The 26,006-nt window shown below is 39.4% G+C and overlaps 2 protein-coding genes across 6 annotated transcripts; one reads left to right on the top strand and one right to left on the bottom strand.

Moving 5' to 3' along the window:
- Positions 1 to 411: 411 nt before the first annotated feature.
- LOC122307039 (probable transcriptional regulator SLK2) lies at positions 412 to 15,587 on the top strand. Of its 3 annotated transcripts, none has more exons than XM_043119640.1 (10): positions 412 to 564; positions 1,198 to 2,462; positions 3,171 to 3,302; positions 3,619 to 3,667; positions 6,253 to 6,467; positions 6,539 to 6,607; positions 7,514 to 7,614; positions 13,525 to 13,618; positions 13,723 to 13,792; positions 14,419 to 15,587. In XM_043119640.1, the coding sequence occupies exons 2-10, from the start codon at positions 1,539 to 1,541 to the stop codon at positions 15,321 to 15,323; spliced, it is 2,559 nt and encodes an 852-aa protein (XP_042975574.1). In that variant the 5' UTR covers positions 412 to 564; positions 1,198 to 1,538; the 3' UTR covers positions 15,324 to 15,587. The 3 variants fall into 3 exon arrangements, with proteins under 3 accessions (XP_042975574.1, XP_042975576.1, XP_042975575.1); XM_043119642.1 differs by having other exon boundaries at positions 460 to 564; positions 1,605 to 2,462; XM_043119641.1 differs by having other exon boundaries at positions 485 to 564; positions 1,482 to 2,462.
- Positions 15,588 to 15,752: 165 nt separating this feature from the next.
- Positions 15,753 to 25,086, bottom strand: LOC122307040 (F-box protein At4g00755-like). 3 transcript variants are annotated; one of them, XM_043119643.1, is made up of 6 exons: positions 24,927 to 25,086; positions 24,040 to 24,205; positions 17,602 to 18,018; positions 17,322 to 17,518; positions 16,805 to 16,923; positions 15,753 to 16,147 (listed from the first exon to the last, which is right to left on the bottom strand). In XM_043119643.1, the coding sequence occupies exons 2-6, from the start codon at positions 24,173 to 24,175 to the stop codon at positions 15,937 to 15,939; spliced, it is 1,080 nt and encodes a 359-aa protein (XP_042975577.1). In that variant the 5' UTR covers positions 24,176 to 24,205; positions 24,927 to 25,086; the 3' UTR covers positions 15,753 to 15,936. The 3 variants fall into 3 exon arrangements, with proteins under 3 accessions (XP_042975577.1, XP_042975581.1, XP_042975580.1); XM_043119647.1 differs by having other exon boundaries at positions 17,322 to 17,497; XM_043119646.1 differs by having other exon boundaries at positions 24,040 to 24,201; positions 24,927 to 25,085.
- Positions 25,087 to 26,006: the final 920 nt, after the last annotated feature.

The following is a 26,006-nucleotide window of genomic DNA, read 5'->3' as shown; positions in this document are numbered from 1 at the left end:
ATCTAACCGTTCTTACGAGAATAATACCCAGCCAAAAATCGATTTTCCTTGTACTTTAGCCTTTAGGTGTTAGACTACCTACAATACCCCTGAGGTTAGCATCAAATTACCAGATCAGTCCCCAGAGGGGAGTGACGTGGCAGCCTGCTGTTCTATGAACGATTGGATTCCTCGGCCGTAGACTTTATAATTCTCCAGGGAGACCGAACTCGGTTAAAGCCCTTACGATCTACGATAGGCCATAGGCAACCCTCCGAAGTTAACCAGTGAAACCCTGCCACGTCGTCAAGCGACCTCGCTAGCGACCGTGGCGATCTAAAACCGTCTACGTCTTGCCAACAGATACACGGCACGTGTCCCACGATTCACCGGACAAAACCGGTAGCATAGAGCTCGAAACCAGTGCAGCCGGTAACCCACCTCTCTGCAATTCCCGCTAGGTATATAAACAGCCTCATCAATGCGGTCTCCTCTCTCTCTCTCTCTCTCCCTCTCGATTCTACAGTTTCGTAGTCAAGCTCAAGAAAGCCAAGCATTCTGTTCTTGTCAGCTCGCGTTTCCAAGGTCAGTAGCTTCTGTTGGTATTTATGGCTGTTTTTTCATCTATTTCTTGGTGATAATTTTATTCTTTTTGTCTGCCTGTCGATCTCTGGAACTGTAAAAGCTCATCATCTGTTCTGAACTTGTTTCTCTTAAAGTTTTCTTCGTTAGCTTATGATCTTCTAGTTGCATCGGCTAACAAGTGTTTAATTTAGTTTAGCATGTTTTACTTCTGGGTTTTAGAGTTGAACAAACCGTGTAACTTCTCATTTGATTTGAGCTATTTCTGTTTCGGAAAGTATTTTAATTTTTATGATTCAAAGCAATAGATTTTGGGGTTAGTTTGATCAATGGATGGTTCTTTAGTTCAATTTTATGGTCACGCAACTTGATCACTGATGCGCGTTTTTAATGTATGATTGTTTTTAGGGAAATTATCGGTCTGTGCGAAAGGCACTGTTTATGGTTAAAAATTAGGGTTTTGGTTGAATTGTTGGGAAATTTTTCCCCTTTTTTCAAGGGCTAGTTCTAGAATGATTTGGTGTTTTTAGTTTTTGATTATAATGGGTAAGGCATTTTAGAGTTTCGTGTTGGTTTCTATATTTAGCTAGGATATTCATCTACAGCTAATGTTGTCTTTTGGTTTGTTTATTTTAGATCCACATGACAAATTGTTGAAAGCTCAAACAGAGTAAAAATTTCGTGCAGTTCGAACGCACTAGAGCTTCTAGATTTGTAAAATTCGTACTTTGACTGGGGAAATCTGAGATACAAGGGATCAAAATGTGTTTAATCTTTGGTCGGTGAAGTGGGAATATACTATTATTTACTTTCCATGCTGTACTTGTGGAGATATTTTGGGGGTTTTTTTGGCATGGGTTTTGTTTTTGGATCATATTAACTGGGTTGAGCCTAATTGTTTTTGTACATACATACCCTAGTTAGGTCTGGCTCTTGAGAGCTACTTAGACTCCAGCCACCAGGGGGTGGTGCCCCACATGGTACCTTCTCGAGTGGCTGGAGTGTTAACCCAATCTTCCTCAAGTTCTGGAATATTCTTCCAGGGAGATGGGCAGTCCCAGGTTGTAGTTAATTCTCACTTGAGCTCGTCTTTTGGGAACTCCTCTAATTCAATTCCTGGACATGGCCGTTCAAATCTGGGTCTTGTTTCGGGGGATATGAGCAATGCTGCGTTGAACGGTGTGGCGAACTCTGGACCAAGTGTTGGTGCAAGTTCTTTGGTGACAGATGCGAACTCTGCACTTTCAGGAGCTCCCCGTTTACAAAGAAGCGCCAGCATCAATACGGAGTCTTACTTGCGTTTACCAGCATCTCCTTTGTCATTCTCATCCAATAACATTAGCATTTCGGGCTCTTCAGTTATGGACGGGTCTTCTGTAGTGCAGCAAAACTCTCATCAAGACCAGAATGCACAACATGTGCAGCAGAATCAGCGACAGCTGCAGGGGGCTTCAAGTGCTATGTCATTACCCACATCACAGACTGGCCAAGCTTCCCTTTCCATGGGTGCACGAGTTGGAGCTTTTATTCAAGATCCAAATAATTTATCCCAGGTGCAGAAGAAACCCCGGCTGGATATCAAGCAAGAAGATATCTTACAGCAGCAGGTTTTACATCAGCTACTGCAGAGACGGGACACCATGCAATTACAGGGCCGTAACCCACAGTTTCAAGCGTTGATTCAGCAGCAGAGATTACGGCAACAGCAACAGCTTCTGCAGTCTATGCCACAGTTGCAGAGAGCCCAGTTGCAGCAACAGCAGCAGCAGATGCAGTTGAGGCATCAGCTGCAACAACAAGCAATGCCGCCGATATCAGGTGTGAAGCGCTCTTATGACAGTGGTGTATGTGCTCGCCGGCTGATGCAATACCTATATCATCAGCAGCAACGTCCACCACATGTGAGTAGTTGCTTTTCATGTCTTTATCTGATAAGACCTATAAAGCATGAATACTTTGAAATAGCCTCCGTACTAGTATCTGATATGGACCCAAATGCATATTTGGGTATTTTGGAGTACATATAGGATATCTGTCGGCAAACAGGAAGAGTTATTTATTAAGAATAAGGCAAAATACTGCTTGGACACGGCATGAATCTTTTTCAGATTAAAAGTTGGAATTCAGTAGGGAAAACAGCTTTAAAGATAAAATACATTATCTAATCTTCCAGGAAGAAAACTTCAAGATTCAAAATTTTTTTTATGTATCTCTAATATGGATCATGGACCATGTGTGCTTTGGTTTTTTACAGCTTATAGACTAGGTCCTTTAATTATGATTTTTTATGCATTTTTGAACAGAAAACTGGCATAATATTCAAAACCATTCCTTACACATTGTTCAGTAAAAGTTTACCTGCTGAATTTTATATTTGATTTCCAAAAGTTGACTCATCCATATCGGTTCTTCATGGGGCAAAACATACGTTCTACTTTATATGAAGTTTTCTAACATTCTCCTCTCATTTGTATGAAATTTCTATATTTTTTCATGACCTGGTGCGTTTTGAACATGATGAATATTCTTCTCTTTTAAGTTGTTAATTTGGGTGGTTCTGAAGGTTGAAGGGTTTTTTTTCATTGTTTTAAGTATTCCTCATGTTACAGGAAAATAGTATTTTGTACTGGAGGAAGTTTGTGGCAGAGTATTACTCTCCTCGTGCAAAGAAAAGATGGTGCTTGTCATTATATGATAACGTGGGGCATCATGCACTTGGTGTTTTTCCCCAGGCAGCTATGGTCAGTTTTTTTTTGTTCTGGGGATCTATTCTTTCTATTTTAAGAAATAAGCTTATGACATAAACTTAAATTGCCTCAGGTAAAGTTTATCCTATAATGAAAACTAAAATGTTCTTTCTATTCATTGCATGACTTGATTCTAATATTAACCAACCATGACCTTGTATCCATGTTTGTATTGCAATTATACTCATTAACTTTATTAATGGTATGTATTTAGACAACGGTGTTTAATCTAAATACTAGAACATGTTTCTCACATATAAAACGTTTTTTTTTTTATTATTTTAATTAATTTTATTCTTTTATTTTCCAGGATGCTTGGCAGTGTGATATCTGTGGTTCCAAATCTGGAAGGGGATTTGGTAAGAAAATTAGAATCGTGGTAGGGATTAATTTAATTGGAAACTTCCCATTGCACTGATTATACGTTGATTCCTTTTTTTTTTTGGGGGGGGGGGGGGGGGGGGGGGGGCATTAATCTTTTCTGGTAGTAATTCTGATAGATATATTGTATTAATGACAGCTAAAATTATTTCTATGCGTTTTGAGTATGAATTAGAATAAAGCATTAGTTGCTTGTTGAGCACGTGTATGTTAACCAACAAATAGCTCAGAACAACTGATGCATAGCATGGTCATATTACCTCCAACAAGAAATGAAAGCTTAAATTTAATTCACTGACAAACTTTGCAAGGGTGCTCTCGCTACTGCTCGGTAGAGCTTGTGATGTATTGGAATTATGCTTTTTCCCTAACTTTATTTTAATTATCATTTCTCTTTCACCTGTAAAAAAATCATCATACTTATAAAAAAAAAAAAAATCATCATCAATTCTCTTTCACTTTGCCCCTCTTTTCTTGTATAAACTCATCTTTGTATGTTGCTTAGGTGTATCCTTTTTCATGGATCGTTTCTCGCATATTCTGGAAATTTTGTTTGAATTATTATTTTGCAAATTTTATTTTTTTACCACCTCTCTTCGGGTGACCTAAGGTTCATAGTCAAATAAATTGTAGTAGCAAAGATGCTGTTTAAAACAGAATGTAACCTTTGATAATATTCTCCAGTTTCTATGTGGATTTAGTGTTGACAGTATATGATTTAGGACAGCACTAGAGGGTCATATTAGAGCTGTTTTGAATGGGTTTAGTGGTGGCTAAGTGAAGAACCTATGTGTAGGTATAGGGTCTAAATGTTAAGAGGATGGGTATGGTTGGTTTTTAGATGAGAAGATCAATGTTTTTGGATTTTTTTGGGGTCCTGAATCTTTGTTGTAAAGTTTTGGGCTCGTGATATAGGGTGTTCAGGTATTTGGGGATTAGTTAACAAGTCTTGATGGCAGGCTTAAAGGGTTGGTACAATGTGGGTAATTGCTGAAGAATATTGGTTTCATGTCTGGATTCCTTTAGATCACTTGCCTAGGGTTAGAATTGCATCATACAATCACTTGTGATATAATTGCAGCTGGAATATCACTTAAACTTGATCTCCTCAGAAATAGTAGCACTGATTGATGCTGCCAGAATGAATGTTTCTGGGCACTGCGCTTGGATTCCCATAGGCCATCCTCCTAGGATTAATTTTGCATCTGATAGTCCTTAATAACTTGTGAGAAGAACTTTGTAGTGATTAAGTAGATACTTATAGGCTGCCAGAAACTCGTTATAATTGCACTAGGACCTTGGCCTAGTAATCCTAGCATATAAATTTGAATATTGAAACTGCTATGAACAAGCATAGTTAGATCCAGTTATAAATGTGGTGCATTGGACTTGAGTGACTTATGCCCTCGAGGGTGGTGGACTTGTTGGCCGTGTGATACCCCATTCTCCTAAGTGATGAGGGTAGGCGGTGTATGAGATCCTACATTGTTTGGAAAGGAGAAGTTCTTGCTCATTTTAATGTTCCAATAGGGCTCCAATTATATCATCGACTAGTCTTTTTGGAGCATAGGCTTTGTGGTTTAGGTTTTCCGTTGGGGCGTTACAAATAGTATTAGAGCCATCCCAACCAGAAATGGGACTTGAGTTATGCCACCTACGATGGATTGGCCCGACGAAGACATTGGGTATATAAGGGGGGGAGATTATGATACCCCATTCTCTCAAGTGATAAGGGTAGGCGGTGTATAGGATCCCACATTGCTTGAGAAAGAGAATTCCTTGCTTTTTGTAATGTTCCAATGGGGCTTCAATTGTATCATTGACTAGTCCTTTTGGAATATTAGCCATATGGTTTGAGCCTTCTGTTGGGGAGTTGTGGCATGTTAGCGGAGCCATTGTGGTGGCCATGGAAATAAAATGTTTGGAGGATGGTCCCTTTGTGCTCAATGTAGTGTATTTGGCAAGATCCTAATGCCACACTGTTTAAAACCCTGAGATACGGTGACAAAATTAAAAGCCATAATTTTCAACAATCTCTATGTTTGAATGACTAATCGCAACAGTTTCCAATTGTCCAGCCTACTGGAATCTAATCAATATTCTTGTTTTTCTTCTTCTTGCTAGTTTTGTGTATCCTTTTGTATACTTCCTATGTAATTAGGTTGTGCCTCTAGAGGTTTTTAATAAAATTTACATTGTTAATATAAAAAAGAGAACCAGGTATTGACAACATTCATGGATTCCTACTGCTTTCATGTACCCAAATACTCGAGAAATTACAAGTTAAAGAAAACTTATTCGGAAATTTTACGAAACTCCATGGAGACTGGCACAGACATTACTTTGTTACAAAAAAGCATAAAGTTAACATTGAATTGTAATTATGTAGGGCCCTATTAGAACTAAATTCAATAATTTAACTGATTTTCTTAGTCTCACAGTATGCCAAGGGCTTGAATCTAACTTCACCATAATGGTAAGGTTGCTTCAAATATTTGTGTGCCAGGATTTTATCATTTGAGGACTGTTGACTAAATGTAAGTATACTTTTTCTTTATTTCAGAGGCAACGTTTGAAGTACTTCCTAGACTTAATGAGATCAAGTTTGGCAGTGGGGTCATTGATGAGCTTCTCTTCTTGGACTTGCCACGGGAATGTAGATTTGTTTCTGGAATAATGATGTTAGAATATCGAAAAGCTGTCCAAGAGAGTGTTTATGAGCAACTTCGTGTTGTTCGTGAAGGTCAGCTTCGTATCATATTCACACATGATCTGAAGGTAATAGAGCTTGTAAACTCATATTAATTAATCTCTATATTCTGCTTAGCTGGACTGTTATAATTTTGCAGATATTGTCTTGGGAATTTTGTGCACGGCAGCATGAAGAACTTCTTCCTCGTAGGCTGGTTGCACCACAGGTATTAATTTCACACACGTTACCAACTGTTGCTTTATTTTGGTGTGCATTATTACTTTGTCAGTTGGTGCCTGCATGGAGTCGTGATCTTGATGTTGCTGTTACCATCAGTGATTGTGACCTTTAATATGGGAGCTGTATTCAATAGTTTTCATCAACACATACAGGAGATGATATGGGATATTTGTTTCCAAAAAACATGGGAAACATGAGTACCTTATGGGAAAATATTCGAAGCTCAGTTGTAGAACAATAGGACTAGATAATAAAAACACCAACTTGTAAGGATTTTTCTGACATAAACATTCCTATGAAAAAGCAAGGTTTTCTAACAAGTATATCAACTGAATTGCTCAGGAAAAAAGGAAAGAAAGGATAAGTGTTTTGATTGAAGGAATGCGTGAGCAATCAAAGTGGGCTGACTGTTCATTTTTAACGAAAGGCTTTGGTTATATCCAAATATGGGGGATTGGCCTCGAAGCTTTTTCTAAAAAGGATGTTTACTTTTGTCTAATGTAGAAAGTGAAAATATGAGTTTTGGCCGTGCACTTTGCTTCATTAGTCCACAAACATATTTCCGACAAAATATTAGTTGTTCTGTCAGACCAAAGCTTGGGAATTCATAGACTCTTGCCTTCTTAAAAACTGAGCTTGTCATAAAATTTAGTTTTATGCATGAGAGGTTTAGCCATGAAATTGATATATTTCCATTTTTTTCATCTTATAGGTGTAAATTTCTAGTTTCGTAAGATTGTCATTTGGTTCCCTGCTTTAAGTGTTCCTGGTTTGTGTATAACATCATATACCCTTGTTTCTTGATAGTATTAGGATGCTTGACATGCTTAAAAAGTATTAGGAATGCTAAATAGAAACAATTATAGAAGTCCTAATGGCGCTTCTCTTACAGGTGAATCAGTTGGTTCAGGTTGCGCAGAAATGCCAGAGTACAATTGCTGAAAGTGGATCTGATGGGGTTTCTCAGCAGGATCTACAAACAAACAGCAATATGTGAGTAAAATCAAACCATCAACTTCCTCAGTGGCTTGATCTTTGTCTTCAATCCTTTTTAGCTGGAGCTTCTTCCTTCAAATGGATAGTTTGCTCAATTAGTGGATTAATAATGTGGGGATCCTAGCTCCCCAACTTAACCTTTTGGTGGATATAGTAGATCACTTGGAGATATTTGAGATATTTGCCTGCCCTTGTCCTCTTATCATATTATGGAAATCACTACAAAGTCTGAAGTGTTTCTTGTTCATGATGGGATGAGTGGAATATTCTAATATCTGTCAAGATAAGTCGAAAAAGGATGAATGAATAGCCGAATGGTTGGCCTTGTGATTTCTTTCTATTATATAAGCTGTACAAGGAATTCTATACATGGAAAGAGCTACGTAAATGCTACTGTTATTCCTATACAATCTGTCAAATATTAAGCTAATTACACGGAAGAGTAAATCAAGGAAATAAGTATGAAACAAATATGGAAACAAATATGGACAGCAAAGCTGTCCATTGACAGCCCCCTCAAATTGATGCGGGTTGATCAACAAGCATCAATTTGCTACTTAGGAAGCAGTGTCGATGACGAGTAAGAGCCTTGGTGAAGATATCAGCAATTTGTAGTTCAGTGGAAATGTGGGGAAGAGTGATAACACGAGCGTCGAAGGCTTCACGAATAGAGTGACAGTCAACTTCAATATGCTTGGTGCGCTCATGATAGACAGGATTGGCCGTGATCTGAATAGCACTTGTATTATCGGCATGTAAAGGAGTAGGATCAGGCTCAGAGAAGTCTAACTCAGCAAGCAATCCTCGAAGCCAAATAATCTCGGAACAAGCAAGAGACATCGCTCGATACTCAGATTCTGTAGAGGACTTAGAAACTCGGTCTTGCTTCTTACTCTTCCAGGAGATCAATGCATCACCTAAGAACACACACCAACCAGTGATGGAGCGACGTGTATCAGCACAACCAGCCCAATCAGCATCGCTATAAGCAACAAGACGGGGAGAATTTCCTGCAGGAAAGAATAAGCCACGGGCAGAAGTGCCCTGAACGTAGCGTATGATCCGACGAACAGCAGCCAAATGGAGATGACGAGGAGTCTGAAGAAACTGACTAACTTGCTGTACAGCAAAAGAAATATCTGGTCTAGTGATAGTGAGATAGACAAGGCTACCCACCAATTTCCGATATAAACTAGGATCAACAAGTAGGTCACCCTCCTCTTTGCGAAGCTTGATATTTAACTCCATAGGAGTATCGACAGAGGTAGCTTCCTGCAATCCAGCTGTAGCTACCAAATCACTAGCATACTTGTGTTGATTGAGGGAAATACCCGAGGAACTACGATGCACCTCAAGACCCAAAAAATATGTGAGAGACCCAAGATCTTTCATATGAAAGGATTCTGAGAGATGAGTCTTAAGCTGGACAAGTAAAGCAGAATCAGAACCAGTGATCACAATATCATCAACATAAACCAAGAGGACAACAATACCCATGTCTGATTTCCGAAGAAATAATGAAGTGTCATACTTGCTCTGCTTGAAGGAGAATTCTAGTAAAGTGGTTCGAAATTTATCAAACCAGGCCCGCGGAGCTTGTTTAAGACCATAAAGAGAGCGACGAAGTTTACATACATTGGAGGTCGGAGAGGAAAACAATCCCGGAGGTGGCTTCATATAAATACACTTTTTAAGATCCCCGTGAAGAAAAGCATTCTTAACATCCATCTGATGTAGCGGCCAATCATTGGAAGCAGCAAGGGCTAGAATCGTACGAACAGTAGTCATCTTAGCCACAGGAGCAAAGGTCTCCTCATAATTGACACCATATTCCTGATTATTCCCAAGAGCAACAAGTCGAGCTTTATAACGATCCAAACTCCCATCAGAGCTAACCTTGATGGAGTAAACCCATTTGCAACCCAGGGGAACTATAGTGGAAGGACAAGGCTCAATGCCCCAGGTGTGATTGGCCTCTAGAGTGGCAATTTCTTCCTGCATAGCTTGTCGCCAACAGTCATGCTTAACAACATGTGAGTAGCATGTAGGAATATCAAAATTGGACAATGCAGCAGTCAGAGTTGAAACAGAATTGCCAGAAGAAAAACCATACCTATCCGGGGGTACAGACACTCGAGAAGAGCGACGTACCAAAGGCTCTGGAGGTGCAGCAACTGACTGATGCCGGTGTATGTTAGGATCAGATATTGGGTTAGCCACCGGAAGAGACTGTGAGCAGGAGCGTCTCGTATACACCATACCTGGTTTAAAGCGAGAACTGACATGATGAAGATCTGAGAGCTCTCAAAGGAGGGAAGGACCACAGTAGAAGAAGAGGGCACAGATGACATAGGAAAGAAATGTTGATTTTCAAAGAAAATAACATTTCGAGAAATGCGTGTACGATGTAAAGTAGGATCATAACAAACAAATCCCTTTTGACACATTATATCCCAAAAATGCACACCGAATAGATTGAGCAGATAGTTTATGTCGCTCATGAGGAGGTAAATGAACAAAACATACACAACCAAAGATACGAAGATTATCATAACTAGGTTGCTGAGCAAACAAGCGGAAATAGGGAGACTCCATTTGTAATACTTGGGAAGGTAAGCGATTAATCAAATGAGTAGCAGTTTTTAGAGCCTCAACCCAGAACATGGATGGAACAGAAGATTCTAACAAAAGAGTACGTACCACATCAAGAAGATGGCGATTTTTGCGTTCAGCTACTCCATTTTGTTGGGGAGTAGCGGGACATGAACGTTGGTGAATAATACCTTTAGAAGCCAAAAAAGCCTGAAACTCAGTAGACAAATATTCACCACCAGAATCTGTACGTAAAGTCTTAATAGTCGCAGAAAATTGATTGTCAACATACGCTAAAAAATCAGTGAAAGTACGAAAAACCTCAGATTTAGAACGAAAAAAATAGACCCAAGTGAATCTGCTATAATCATCAATGAAAGTCACATAGTATTTGAATTTGTCATGTGAACTAACCGGGGAAGGTCCCCAAACATCACTATGAATAAGCTCAAAGCAGCTAGAAGCTCTACTGGCATGCAAAAGAAATGGAAGAATTTTGCTTTTACCAAGCTTACAAGAATCACACTGAAGAGATAAAGAAGACCATTTTTTATTATCAAGAAAACCAGAGTGCAATACATGAGATAGGATCTGAGTATTGGGATGGCCTAAACGACGATGCCACACCATACTTAGATCAGGAACATTATTACAAGCAAAAGACTTAATAGAAGAAACTGAAGGAATAGGTAAAAATAGTGGAAACAAGCGCCCCACTTTAGGTCCCTTCGCGATCGGCTCCCCCGTTACCTGGTCCTGCACAACACAACCATCACCAGAAAAATTAACAGTACAATTGTTATCAACTAATTGACCAACAGAAATAAGATTCGTGGAAAGTTGAGGAACAAGAAACACATTAGTAAAGGTAGATGAGGCATCTCCGACAGCAGCTATGGGTAGAGAACTGCCATTGGCAGTCTGAATAGCAGAGTGACCAGCATAGGGCCGAACATGACACAGAGATGTGGGAGTATTCGTCATGTGATTAGAAGCCCCTGAGTCTACATACCAAAGTGTAGTAGAATTGTTACCTTGAAAGCCCATCGCAGATAATGCGGAAATAAGCATCTGTTGCACCATTTCAGGGGTGCAGTAAGTGGTGGCAGGGGATGCAAGATCAGAAGAAGCACCTGAAGGAGAGTCGTGTGCTACAGAAGTTGCTGCAGGAGGAACAGTAACAGAAGTCTGAAAAGCGTGGGCCTGACGATTCTGAGGGCGGATACGGCATTCTTTGATAATATGACCCTTTTTCTTGCAATAAGAACAATACTTTTTAGGACAATTGGCAGCAATATGCCCAAATTCCTTGCAGCAGAAACACTGCAGATTTTTAGAAGTCATAGAGGATCCTCGTCCTTCGACAGCATAAGCCACAGTGGGCGTCCCGGAACTGCCATGAGATTGGTCCAGAACAACTTGAGTACTAAGACGTTCTTCGCGAAGTAACTCACCAAAACAAACATCAAGAGAGGGAACAAGAGATCTATTCAGTAGAGAGGAGCGAACAGATTCATATTCCGGGTGTAGTTTCATAAGAAACTGATCACGCCGGCTAGTCTCATGAAGCTTCTGAATAGTCGAAAGAGCGGCAACAGGAACATCCGCTATAACCAAATCGGTATATTCATGCCAAAGAGTCAAAAAGGCCGAATAGTAGTCTTGGATGGAAAGACTACCATGTTGAAACATGGCAATCGCATGTTCCAACTGAAAGCGACGAGCATCATTATCTTGATGATAGACCATCTTCAAGTAATTCCACATGGATTGAGCGGAGCGATGCGCCTGCAAGTTGGTAACAATATGTGGCTCCACCGAACCAAGAAGCCAAGACATAATCCGAGCGTCAAGAACAGCCCATGAAGGAATAGTCTTGGGTTTGTCAGAAGTGGATGGGTCGTCAACATCGGTTCCGTCAATATGACCCCAAAGGTCTTTTCCCTTTAGAAAAAGTTCAAACTGAAAAGCCCAAGTAGAGTAATTTTTGCCAGTAAACTTGACACACACAGGTGCAGAGTCCATTGCAAAAAAATGGAACCCGAGATAGCAAAAAATAGTCTAAAAAAAATTGAAAGAGACCAATAGAAGGACCTGCTGTCGACAAATAATAGAAGCCCAAAAAATATCCAGACCAAAAAAAATGTGCCGAAAACACCCACTCCAGGCAAAAAAAAAAAAAAAAAAAAACGACACCCAAAAAAATACGTAGAGACCGAGAGAAATACCCAGACCTTAAACAGAAGCTGCCGAAAAAGACCACTCCAGGAGAGGAACGGGTCGATAGACTGAGAAGTGGCTGAGAAGACTCAAACTGAAACAGAGACTGCCGAAAAACACTACCCCAGAAACAGAATGCCGAGAAGCTGCCGAGAATGCTCAAACTGAAACAGAGGCTGCCGAGAAACACTACCCCAGAAACAGAATGCCGAAAAACACAAGGCTGTGACGTCAGATGTGAAAAAACAGAAACAGAAAAATGCCGAGATGTGCTGCCGAGACTCAGAAGACGCCGACACACAGAACCGAAAGGAAAAAGACCAAAAAAAAAAATTCACGCGGGCAACAACAAACCGAGAGAAAAAAAATTTTCAACCGGCTCTTGATACCATGTCAAGATAAGTCGAAAAAGGATGAATGAATAGCCGAATGGTTGGCCTTGTGATTTCTTTCTATTATATAAGCTGTACAAGGAATTCTATACATGGAAAGAGCTACGTAAATGCTACTATTATTCCTATACAATCTGTCAAATATTAAGCTAATTACACGGAAGAGTAAATCAAGGAAATAAGTATGAAACAAATATGGAAACAAATATGGACAGCAAAGCTGTCCATTGACAATATCTCTATGAGAGCAGCAGTTATGTAAATGCTCCGCAAGGATGATAAAGCCCTATAAGGACAGGGGCACCAGAAAGGAAAGTAAACTCTTAGATGCCTTTTGAAAAGCTTTTTGGTTTCTAACTTTTTACCGACTTTGAATGTTAAAGGCATGCTGAAGTGATTTCTTGCCGAGTGCTAATTAAATACCACCATCCAGGGTTATGTTACAGCTGCAGGTTGAGACTAGACTGGATTAATGAAAAATAATAGGTTCTACTTAGGATGGATTATTATGAGCCATACCATTCTTGGATACATCTCATGGGAGACTTGCCTAAAAAATTAGCTATTGGTGGAAGGAGTTGATTTATTGAATTTCATCAAACATATTGGAATTGGTTTTATGGATTGGGTCTTTGAACATGATTAATTCTAACCTTGAATGGTGTGAGGTTGCACTGACGTCATGTCAATTGATTTTTCCCAGGGTACTGACAGCAGGGCACCAGCTTTCAAAGAGTTTGGAGTTACAGTCTTTGAATGACTTGGGTTTTTCCAAAAGATATGTGAGGTGTTTGCAAGTATGTATTTTTATCTATTTCTGACATGAAATATGGTGTAAAAATGGAATTGTTATTATACTTTCATCTTGAGCTTTATTATAGTTGTCCTCCAACTTTTTCAGATCTCTGAAGTTGTCAGTAGCATGAAAGATCTGATAGATTTCTGTCGTGAGCACAAAGTCGGGCCCATTGGTAATTCCTTTGTGGCTTTTGTTATTGCCTATCCTTTTTGTAACTCAATAAAGACTTGCACTGCTAGCCATGACTCAAAAATACACTTGCACTTGGGAAACTCAAACAAACGTTGATATTAACTATGCAAACTTTAATCGGTTTGATGAGCTGGAAGCTTGATCTAAGTCGTACTCATGTTTACCCACTGCATGAAGGAATCATTTTAAACATTATAGAAGCTAAACCAGTGCCATTATTGATTTTAATTTTAATTTCTTTTTAAGAAAAATAATTGAAGACTAGGAGTAGATTTTATTTTGATTTCCCATCTGTCAGAATATGTAGTTCTCATTTCCTTCATTTGTGAAAAGTCTTTCTCACTAGTGTTAAACAGGTCTGGGTGGACATTCCCTCTTTCCGAAGCTGCCGAAGAATATGATATTTATGGAACTGTTTTTTCTTTTTTTTTAAATTTTCTTTGGAAGAATCTCATGATTTTTGTGTGTAGCTGTTGCACGTGCCTATCCTATTATTGTCTGTAGAAAATAGGCATGTTAAACATGAAACCATTGATTCATTTTGGATCTTATTGTTGTTTACTTGTCAAAAAAATTTTGGATCTTATTGCAACGCTTCATTTGCAGAGGGCTTGAAAAATTATCCCCGACGTGCCTCTGTAGCCAAGCTCCACGAGATGCATAAGATGCAGGAGATGGAGGAACTAGCAAATGTTCAGGGTCTTCCAACTGACCGGAGCACCCTCAATAAGCTAATGGCATTGCATCCCGGACTGAATAACCAAATAAGCAACAGTCATAACATGGCTGGCCGAGGAGCTTTAAGTGGTTCGGCACAAGCTGCTCTGGCACTGACCAGTTACCAGAATATTCTCATGAGGCAGAACTCTATGAATTCAAATCCTAACTCAGTTCAACATGAGGCGTTGTCTCCCTTCAATAATTCTAATCGGAGTCCATCTTCAAGCCTCCAAGGGGCAGCTACTTTAATATCAGGATCCATGCAGAATTCACCATCTAGTGGCTTTTCAAGTCCCCATTTACCTCCCCAGCAGCCGCAGCAGCCACAGCAACGCTCGCTTAGTGCTTCTAACACATTCCAACAAAATCATCCACAGACCTCCCAGGGCAACGAGGCCTTGCAACAGAAGATGATCCAGCGACTGTTTCAGATGTCTAACAACAGTGGAGTGCAACAGCAATCATTTTCCGGGCCAAACATAAATGGAAGTGTGGCAAGAAATGGATTGGAATTTGGAGGCAACCCTAAGGCAACAGCTATGGCCACCTTCAACACAGCATCGGGAAGTAATGGACCTGCTCCAAGTCGGAGTAACAGTTTCAAAGCCGCTTCGAACAGTGACTCGGCAGTGGGTGGCAGCAATGGATTTAACCATAGATCTCCAGATATGTCAGAGAATCTACATCTCCCGGATGATATAGTAATGCCGTATATTGCCCATGACTTCACGGAAAACGGGTTTTTAAATGGCGACTTCGATGATAATTTGAGTTATGGCTGGAAGGGGTGACTAACATAATTTGTTTCAATCAATTTATTCGCTGCTGCGGGAGGCAAGTGTCCATCACATCTGTTTGTACAGGATCTTGGGTTCTTTCTCTTTTTCTTTTTCCCTATTAATTGCAGAATTTGTCGTAACATCACGCACTTGTTCCCCAAGTAGGTATTTAGACGTCTATTTCTGTGGCAATCTGTCTCCAAATCTTGCAAGTGTAATCTATTGGTCAAAACCTTAAACTACATTTTCCTATTAATATGATATTTACATGTCTCAGTTCTGGAGTTCTACTCATTGTATCGGTAAGTCGACTCCTCAACCCTGATCATCGACTGCCCATTTTCCTTTGATTCTGATGAAAATTGAGATATAAGATTGGCACTTTTTATCCTTGTGTAAAATGAAGGGTAGGTGTCGGGTTCAGGGGGGGCTACCCGCCTCTACCAGGTAAATTTTGTCCAGTAGTTGATTGATAATAGTGGTTGAACTCAGGAAGTACATTAATAACATTGAAAAAGAGTGATAACCATCTCGGTACTACCCAGTAATATCTCCAGACTCTGCTGGATTTATTTAAGAGATTAAAAAAAAAAAAAACAAATGGAAAGTAAGTAGTTGTTATACATCAGGCTGACGGCTCTTCATCTGATTCATGATCGGCGACAACAGCCCCATTCCCGAGCAGCTGCATCGATATATCAGTAAATCCGTGCATGTGAGAAGGTATTGCCTCTGTTTTCAGGTTGTAATTTAAGGCACACGATCCTGAGGGATCAGGTACTTCGATATCAAACGGTTGTAAGAGTGGTCGTCCCAGAACTTGAACATGGGAGACGCTGCACCGCACAAAATGACCCAGACAGAAAGAAACAAACGGCCTTAGTATACTCAAAAGCAAAGCACACGCAACCTGTTGGACTTGAATTTATAAGAGTGGTCCAGACTTAAGAGGAATATATTCCAAAGGACAGCAAACACAACAAAAATATACCCAAAAGGGGCAAACAGATTAATAGAGCATCCAAGTTAGGAGGCTAATAACAATGAGAATGTTTTAGCCACAAAGCGATTCCACAAAAGTAAACCTACAAATTGATCTCTTGATGTGGTACGTTAAATTGTAAATCTAATGTATCATACTAAAACACACCAATTTATAATTTATTTTTGTGAAATATCTTTGTGACTGTAGAGCACTTCTCAAAAACAATTATTAGTTAAGCTTAAAAGGAACTGTATTTCTTTTCCTAGGAAAGTAATTACTTCCGAGACTTGAGTTTCAATTTTTTGCTACTAATAAAAAACAAACAGAGTTCAATCTTTTTCTTGGAAAAGAAAACTCTTCTACATTCTTCCCTTTCTCTCAGGAGTATGAAACAGTTTTTCATACAGACTTTAAGTTTTGTTTGGACTCTTGAAAGAAACAAGTATTAAATTCAAAACACCATCTATGGGCAGGAAGGGAGAGAGATTGAGAATTGTTAGAAACTGACCATATGTAGTATAACTCATCCATTTCCTGTCTCTGAACCCGGCCCAATAGCTCAACCTGCAGAATACCTCCGATGCCAAGAACAGGTTCCGGTAACTTAAACGCTTGCAAGCAGTTCTCCTGTTTCACAATAATGTCAAGCAAACCTATACATTCGATATGGCAATGCAGTTGCAAATTAATGTGGAGCACTTTAAAATGAAAAATTATATGCTTTTTTACTAAAATTACCACTGTATTCTATGATGATCATAAAATATTCCTTTAATAAACATAATCGTGCCAATTCCAGGATTAAAAAAAAAAAAAAAAAAAAAAAAGGAGGCTGCGAATTACCGTATAGAACATGCAAAAGAATGCAGGTAAAGTGTTCTACAGTCACTCTTATTTATCTAAAGCTTAGTAATTCTTGTTTAGCAAATCAAGTAACCAAAAGAAAGTGCCAAAATATCCCCATCACTTGACTTCCTCACTGAAAAATAAGCAAGCTAATAACCACGTTAAACAGTGCAACACACCTGAGCCATTGGAAATTCTGGTGATGTATATGTCCAAGTAATCTCATCCAACCATTTGTGCGAAGCTAACAAAGCATCTTTGATGTCATTGTTAAATTCCAATGGACGTCTGGGATAGCCCATTCTAAATCGAACAGCTTTAGATGAATATATAGGGAAGCCATACTGAAAATATGCTGATATGTAAACAGAATTTTCTGTCAGTTAATTAGGAAAATTTTCATGTCAGAATAACATCAAAGTAAGTTGACAACAAAAATATACAGCCTATAGGAATTACCTAGGAACGGTTGCACACGGATTTCAGTAACAACACACAAATTGTTAACCAACTTGTAGGTTAATGTCTCGGGAACATTGGGATCATTTTCCCCTCCACTTGACCAGTATGAAGGACTGCCCTCAACTCTATCCCTCGGTTCCAAAGTATTCCGTATGCTTTCGTCAGGGTAATTATCAGTGCTGGATGCACTAATGGGCTCTGATAAGCAATCTGTTCGTATGGAAGGGCTCAGAGCTTGGGCTAATAAGAAGGCATATACTCTGTGATCCCTCTTAAGGCGTTCCCATTCTGTAGAATTATCACTGCTGAGTTTTGTAGGTCCTATCATGTTGTTCAATTCAATAATATGGGCTTCATTATCTATCTCAGGAAACCTTTTCAAGAAGAGCTGCTTACAAGTGCCATTTTCAATCACTGCATGAAGATTAGCAACTCACATCATTATATATTAAGAAAATAGTGCAAAACAAAGACCAATAACATATTAATTTATTTTCTTTCATTATGATTACTAAAAAGAAAAAAGAAACCGAACATAGTATTAATATATTCCCTTAAACACTGTAGGTCCCTTTAAAATTACTTGGATTAAATACAGTAAGCTAGACTAGGCCCAACATGTGATTTTGCTTCCCTAGGGGAGAATCATTGTATTAATATCTCTGAAATATGTCAATTTTCCATGCACACAATATAACCATTTGTTATTGGCCGCTAGTGAGAGCCAGGGCTATCATTGCTCAGACATGTGTACTCACTACGAAGACCTAAGTTATGCAGTCCTTTATTTGCTTGTGAAGTACTCAGGTCTTCCCCCAGGGGCTTCATACAAGACAGGCTCGATTAGGGATGTCATCATTGAGAAAATGGATGTCGATTTGGGACTACAAAGACCTAAGTTGGAAACATCTATATTTGCCAAAAGGGAGTCAGATCACTCTTATCAAGAGCCCCTTCAAACTCCCCACTTCTTTCTTGTCCCCATTTCCAATCTCGGTAGGTGTAGCAAGGCATCTGAGAAGCTTGCTTGTGTTTAATCTTGTGTTACTGGGCAAGTGGCTGTGGCGATATGCAATGGAGAGAGAGGCTCTATGGTATCTCATTGCGCAGGGAGGCTTCAATGGCTGAGTTTTTCAAAGTTACTAATGCTGATTCGTGCAGGACTGGGAAGTGAACTCTGTCACTTTGAAGTTGGCATCAAAGAAGATCCTAACAATATATATACTCTGAGGAAGCGGGCAAATATTGGTTATGTATTGGTGTTGCAAGTAAATGAAGAGTAGGGAAACCATCAATCCACTATTGCTTCACTGTGAAGGGGCTATGACCTTATGGATGGAAATATTTCAACTTCCTGGAATAGAAGGGGTGATGCCATTTCATGTGGTGGAGCTAATGCTGGCTTGGGGAGGCAGGAGAAATGCTCACAGGGGTTCAAAAGTCAGAAGGATTGTGTGTGCTTGATGTGGAGTACCTAGAAGGAATGCAACGGTGAAAATACGAAGATCGTGAAAGAACTTTTCCAGAGTTGAGAACCTCCATGCTTAGATATTTGTTTGAGGGGATTACAATCCACAACAATCCCGTTCTGTATCCTTGATAGATTTTTCTAGCTCTTGTTTCCCTAACCTTAAACCAGGCATCTCCCCTACATATAACTCCAATGTACTTGGGTTGTGCCCCTTGCACTTTTTCAAAAAAAGTGGTATCATTACTTACATAAAAAAATAACTAAATTATATAGACGTTTAAAGAAAAGGATATTAGGGGATGCATAATTAAATCAATATACAAAAGTTCCCATTTTTTCTCTGTGTACAACCAAAACTTCGATGATGAAAATTTTTACCTTTGATTCCTAGTGATGTTTTGGCGTATGAAGTGGTGATTTAGTGTTGTTTCTAGGGAGTTATGGGGCCATCGAAGCTGGTGGTGATTGAATCTAAGGGGTTTGAGGTAGTAAGGGAGGGTAGGCTGGTACACATTAGGATGGAAGGTGGTGAAAGTGGCCAGTTTGAGCTTAAATACGGCAAGTTGGTTTACCAAAGCTCTGGAGGATTGCTTGAAGACTGGGAGGAAGGAGTTCTACTCAGCACATAGGGAAGGGGATAGGGGCTACATTGCATAGAGATGTATCAATTCAAGAGGCTGTTTCATAGCGTTGATGAAGCACCCCCCCGCCGCCGGGGGGGGGGGGGGGGGGGGGGGGGGGGGGGGGGGGGGGGTTTGGTGGTAAATAGGAACTTTCTGTTCATCCCTGAGGATAGGGAAGGGAGGGGTTGGAGGAAGTTGGCAGAGGCATTAAGGGAGGCTGGTGGTACAGGGGGCTCTATGTTCCTGCAACCACAAGCGACGGTGAGAGTTCAACATCATCCCCCACCTCGATCGTATAGGGAAGCGTTACTGTCAAGAGGAAGTGATAGGGGAAACTAGAGCTCTGACATCTCGGCAAGCTCGAGAGGAGGAGAAGGCCTGCAAAGTGGTGCCGCTACTTCTGCAGGTGCCTAGGCTTGGGTGGGAGGTGGCAGAGGCGCTGTCAGTCCCTATGAGGAAATTGAGCTGCGTGCTTTGCAAGACTTGAAGCTGCAAATGGATCAATTGCAAATTAGTATAAACTTACTAATAAGCAATGCAGAGGAAAAAAGAGGAGTGGGAGAGGGCTTGGGTGTGGGAGCGGGCAGTGGCCCAAGCAAGAAGCCATCTGGTGGGCTACATGCTCGTGGGCTACAACAGGGGAAGGGGAAGAATGTTTACAGTGGGCCGGGCCCGAGCAGAAGCCCACGTATGGATGGCTTGGTTGGAGAAAGGCCCAATTCCCAGGGCTTGGGCTCTAGGCCCATCTCAAACTTTAGAATCGACTAAGTTAAAGATGCCTGATCCTTCCATATTGGGCTCGAGTCTTGGGCCATGTTTGGCACAAAAAGATGTGATGGTGGCCTGAGGTGTCTTAGGGGGTGGTCCAGCGGGTGTGGTACTAACGTCGGATGTGGAGGAGGGGGAATTAGTAGATGGGGAAGCCTAAGTATCGGCTAAGTTGAAGGAGTCCATCTCTCCCTTTTTGGGCTTGAGTCCTGGACCATGTTAGGCGCAGACAGGGACAATGGTGGCCTGCGGTGACTCAGGGGGTAGTCCGGCGGTAGTGCTACTAATGCCGGAGGTGGAGGTAGGGGAAATATTAGAAGGGGAGGGTTTGGCGTTGTGCATTGTTGATGGCGAAGGGACGGGTGGTGTACAAGAAGGGGTGCCACCTTGCGGAGATGTCACAGAACTTTCCGATGAGTCCTGTGAAGACATGGAATGAACAAGTATTTGGTGATGTAAACTTTCCAAAGAAGAGCTTGTTTCAAGAGTTACAAAGTTTGAAGGATGTAGGGGATGAGAACAACCGTAAAGATCAAGTAGTTTTTTAATTAGAAAGATTTGACTCTAATGGATGAGATATCGTGGAGGCAAAAGTCAAGGGCTTTGTGGCTTCGAGAGGGGGATAAATGCACAAAGTTTTTCCACTGAGTGGCTAATGCACATAGGAGGTTTAATTCCATTGAGTCCATGAACATTGATGGAGAAACTTCATCTGATCATGTTGTGATAAAGGATCACGTGGTTAGCCATTTCCAACATTTGTTGTCAGAACCGCATGCATGGAGACCTACTGTAGATGGCCTAGACTTTGAGTCCATTGATCAAAATAGTAGGGTTTGGTTAGAGAGACCATTTGAAGAGGAAGAAGTACACCAAGTAATCAGGAAAATGAACAAAGATAAAGCCCCAGGGCCGAATGGATTCACTATGGCTTTTTTTAAGACTTGTTAAGAGGAGGTGAGAGAGGATGTAATGCTGGTTTTTCAAGAATTTTTCACTCACGGACAATTTGAAAAAAGCCTAACTTTTACTGCTCTAGTCCCTAAAAAGGTTGGGGCAATGGAGGTACCTGATTTCAGATCAATCAGTCTTGTGGGTAGTATGCATAAGTTACTTTCAAAAGTGCTAGCCAATAGGATGAGCACGGCCACGGAGAAGATCATCTCTAAAACTCAAAATGCCTTTGTGAAGGGGAGACAAATTTTAGACTCGATTCTTATCGCCAATAAATGCCTGGATAGCAAATTCAAGACGGGAGTCCCAGGTATTTTAAGCAAACTTGTTATGGAAAAGGCATATGACTATGTGAACTGAGAATTCTTGATAAATATGTTGAGTAGATGCGGTTTTGGGGAAAGATGGAGGAAGTGGATAAGGCATTGTGTGTCAAAGGTGCGCTTCTCGATCTTGGTAAATGGTGACCCGATGGGATTCTTTAATAGCTCACGGGGATTGCGACAAGGAGATCCCTTATCAAGCCTCTTATTTGTTCTAGTAATGGAGGCCCTAAGTAGAATGGTGTCGGCAGCATTAGGGGGACGATTTTTTTTAGGATTTCCCTGGGTGATATCCATAGCTCCACCATTATTTCTCACATTTTGTTCGCAAATGACATTTTGCTATTTTGTGAGGCAAATGCAGAACATATCCAATCTCTGAATGCTATTTTAATTTGTTTGTTTCCGGGTTGAAGATTAATCTTAGTAAGACGGAGATGGTTGAGGTTGGTGACGTAAGCAATATTGGAGGGTTGGCTAATATTTTGGGTTGCATGGTCTCTCCGTTGCTGTTGAAGTATCTTGGTCTTCCGTTGGGGACTTCTTTTGAAGCAAAGTCAATTTGGGAGGGGGTGTTGGAAAAGTTCGAGCGTAGGTTGGCTGGGTGGAAAATGATGTATTTGTCAAAAGGGGAGTGGATCACACTCATCAAAAGTACTATATCCAATCTTCCCACATACCATTTATCCTGATTTCCCCTCCCCGCTAGAATTGCGATGAGGATAGAGAAACTCCAACGAGATTTTTTATGGAGTGGTATAGGAGATGAGTTTAAGTTTCACTTGGTGGGATGGGATAAGGTATGTTCTCCTCTTAGAAATGGTGGCCTGGGGGTTCGGAATGTGAGGACTTTTAATAAGGCTTTGTTGGGGAAATGATTGTGGCGTTATAATTATGAGAAGGAAGCTTATGGAAAGGGGTGATTGACATGAAGAATGGGAGTGAACGAGGAGGTTGGTGTTCTAAAGAGGGTAGGGGGGCATATGGAGTAGGGCTATGGAAGTATATTAGGAAGGGGTGGGGTTTCTTTTTTAGTAATACCCGGTTGTGTTTGGGGGATGATAGTAGGATCAGTTTTTGGATGGATATATGGGTGGGAGACATGGCTTTAAAAGATGCTTATCCTACAATTTTTAGTATTGCACGGGAGAAAGAAGTTACGGTGGCTGATTTGAGGGTAATCAATCAAGGCTCACAGGAGTGGAATCTTAGCCATATCAGGGATGCACATGATTGGGAAGTGAATGCTCTAGTGGAATTTTTTTAACTTGCTGTATGATATTCCTATTGTTACCAATACTGAAGATGTGATGGTATGGAGTCCTTCTAGAAAAGGGAAATTCTCGGTACGCTCTTTTTATGAAGTCATTACCGTGCAACAAGGCTCAATTTTCCTTGGAAAAATATTTGGAGAAGTAAAGCACCCACCAAGGCTGCATTCTTTGTATGGACAGTAAGTCTAGAGAAGATTCTAACCATTGATAATCTTAGAAGATGTGGCCTAATAATTATGGATTGGTATTATTTGTGCAAAAACAATGGTGAAACAGTGGACCATTTACTCCTACATTATGAGTTTGCTAGGGAGATATGGAATTACTTTTTCAGTAGAATGGATATAGCAAGGGTGATGCCGGGTAGGGTGGTTGATATGCTCGCAAGTTGGAGAGGGATCACTGGGATACCACAGATCGCAGTGGTGTGGAAGATGGCTTCAATATGTATTTTTTGGTATATTTAGAGTGAAAGAAATGAGAGACTGTTCGAGGATCATGAACGTTCCTCGGATGAGTTTCGGTGTTTTTCTGGAAGTCTTTGTTCTGGTGGGCCATTGCCCTAGATTTTAATGGCCTCAGCTTCCATGATTTCCTTGTAATTTCTTCTAGCTCTTAATTAGGTGTATGCACATGTATACTTCCAGTGTACTTGGGCTATGCCCATTTTTATTTCAATAAAATTACTTATCAATAAAAATTAAATCCATATATACAGACTTTTTTTAATTAAATTATAGATGAATCCGTATATAAATGCCTACTCAATTGTCCAATACCCTTGACTTTGTACACTAAGATTTGTGACTGTGCAGAAGAAACATAAGATGGAAAATGGCATCCAGCATGTTGATAAAAAAGCATCAAGGACTTTAGTAAAATTCAATATTTCCAATTAAAACAAAAACATAAGAGTACGTGGCAAACATTAAAATGTACAAAATCAGCACCTAGACTATAGAGCATTAAGAAACACACTATTAAACCTAACTGAACTTGATTATTTAGTCCAAAACGCTTACCAAATCGGTGCCAAGATCTTGAAACAGAACAAGCGCGAACAAGGTCAGATGGGTCATCCAAATGGTTGAGAATCTCTATTGACACGTAAGGTCCAAGCAATTGAAGAAAGTCACCTCTATTATCCATTCTATGCATATTAAATTTATGAATCCTTCTGAAACCTGACTAGTATCGGAGGAACAGAGCATATTACATAAATAAGTAATTTTCCAAAATAAAAAAGATAATCTTTTTGTCATTAATTAATTAGCAACTCTACCATGATTGAAGAGTTATTAGCACCTCAGAACCTGATTAGCATTGTGAAATCTAAAAAAGTCGCATCATGTTGTTAAAAACCCAACAAGATTACTCATTAAAAAAACCAAGTAGTACCAGAGAAACACACAAAACAGCGACCTGAAATCTTTTTGATCACTTTTGTTATATTAATATCTCTGTAAAATAAAAATATATTTACAATTAAAAAAGAATCACCATTTTTATATTTTTTCTTCCAGTCCTTTTTCCATATGAGTTATGTCCTTGACTAGGAAAACGAAAGCAGCAGTTCTATAGCATAATAGCAATAAAAGCTACAATTTCTTCAGCTCTTCCACCAAAGATGCCTTTTTTTTTTTCTTAATTATAATTAAGCTTGTACAAAAATAGGGTCTTCTAAGCAAAATTCATACGACAATCAACATGAACCGAAACCAATGAAGGAAAAAGTTGAAAATGCCCCAATATTTATAAAAGGACTGTCAGATACAATTTCATAACATCTTGGCAGAGATAACGCATCAATGTCACAATCAAAAAAAGGATTTTAACTCGCACACACAACGAATACAGAGAAGGAGAGTGGGCATACTGCGGAAACAAAAGATGAGGAGAATAATTTTACCTTCCTTGCAATCTTTCTTACAGAGAGAAGAGACGGATCTAAAAGCAACGCCGAAAGAAACCTCTCCGCCAGAGAGAGAGAGAGAGGGTCGGAGCCACCGACTTCTTTCGGTATTGTGAATGGTAGAGTATATGCCACGCACTGAAACTGAAACGGAAACGGAAACGGAAAAGAAGTATAAAAGTTATAAACGTTTTTTTATTTAAAAAAAATGAAAATTGAAATCTTGATTGCGTAAGCGATTTCTTGAAAAATCTTGAAAAATATAATAAATACTAAACTTTATACGAAAAGAATTTAATTTTTTTTATAATAAATTTTAATTTATTTCAAAACGACTGTATAGTACTTAAATAATTCATATTTATATCTCAAGCTCGGAAAGACTTTAATAAAACACTTTCTAAACATATGAAAGGATAAAAGATAAAGAGAGATTTTATAATAAACCGTAGATGATATTAAAAAATAATAAAGAATGTATTTAATGAATTTGGGGCATAAGATGGGAGTTGTTGTCTGGATTAGAAGTATATTATATACTGATCAGTTGGTGATAAATGATTCTTTCAACTTTGCTGTAAGATTACTCATTAATCCCTGATCCCTAGTTCTTTAATCTCGTTTGAATTCAGAAAGTATTTTATCTCATTTCATTATTATAATTTTAATTTTTTCAAACTTCAAGTTAATTTTTTTAAATTTTAAAATAATATTATTATTAAAAAATAATATTCTAACAATATTTGATTCAATTGTTATCTTACATCTAAAATTATTTTATCTCATTTTTAAATTCAAACCAACCCTTAATTAATTTGTATAAGAGTATCCATATTGATTTATGCATATGTATATGCAAAATCACCCATTTTGAAGATCTACTTTATCATACAAGTAAAATTCTCATATTAGTTTATGTAAATTTGAGACAAAATAATAATAAAATATTATCATTTTATTATTTTTTTACCTTTTTTTTCATAGAGTTTGCAATTTACATGTATTAAGTTAATACATGCAATTAGCACCCAAATAAATTCCATTAACACCTAATACATGTGCTCCGAACCTATGCTC

This window comes from Carya illinoinensis, chromosome 4 (genome assembly GCF_018687715.1).
Source record: "Carya illinoinensis cultivar Pawnee chromosome 4, C.illinoinensisPawnee_v1, whole genome shotgun sequence".
NCBI lineage: Eukaryota > Viridiplantae > Streptophyta > Magnoliopsida > Fagales > Juglandaceae > Carya > Carya illinoinensis.
The sequence above is the reverse complement of the archived record's forward strand: the minus strand, read 5'-3'. Positions and strand labels throughout refer to the sequence as shown.

Coding starts and splice junctions, on each gene's coding strand:
- LOC122307039 (XM_043119640.1), top strand. CDS start 1,539: ATGGTACCTTCTCGAGTGGCTGGAGTGTTAACCCAATCTTCCTCAAGT. Junction 2,463..3,170: donor AGCAGCAACGTCCACCACAT/GTGAGTAGTTGC, acceptor CTCATGTTACAG/GAAAATAGTATTTTGTACTG. Junction 3,303..3,618: donor TTTTTCCCCAGGCAGCTATG/GTCAGTTTTTTT, acceptor TTTATTTTCCAG/GATGCTTGGCAGTGTGATAT.
- LOC122307040 (XM_043119643.1), bottom strand. CDS start 24,175: ATGCATAGAATGGATAATAGAGGTGACTTTCTTCAATTGCTTGGACCT. Junction 16,924..17,321: donor CAGAATTTCCAATGGCTCAG/GTGTGTTGCACT, acceptor ATTGTGAAACAG/GAGAACTGCTTGCAAGCGTT. Junction 16,148..16,804: donor GATGAGTTATACTACATATG/GTCAGTTTCTAA, acceptor TGTGCGGTGCAG/CGTCTCCCATGTTCAAGTTC.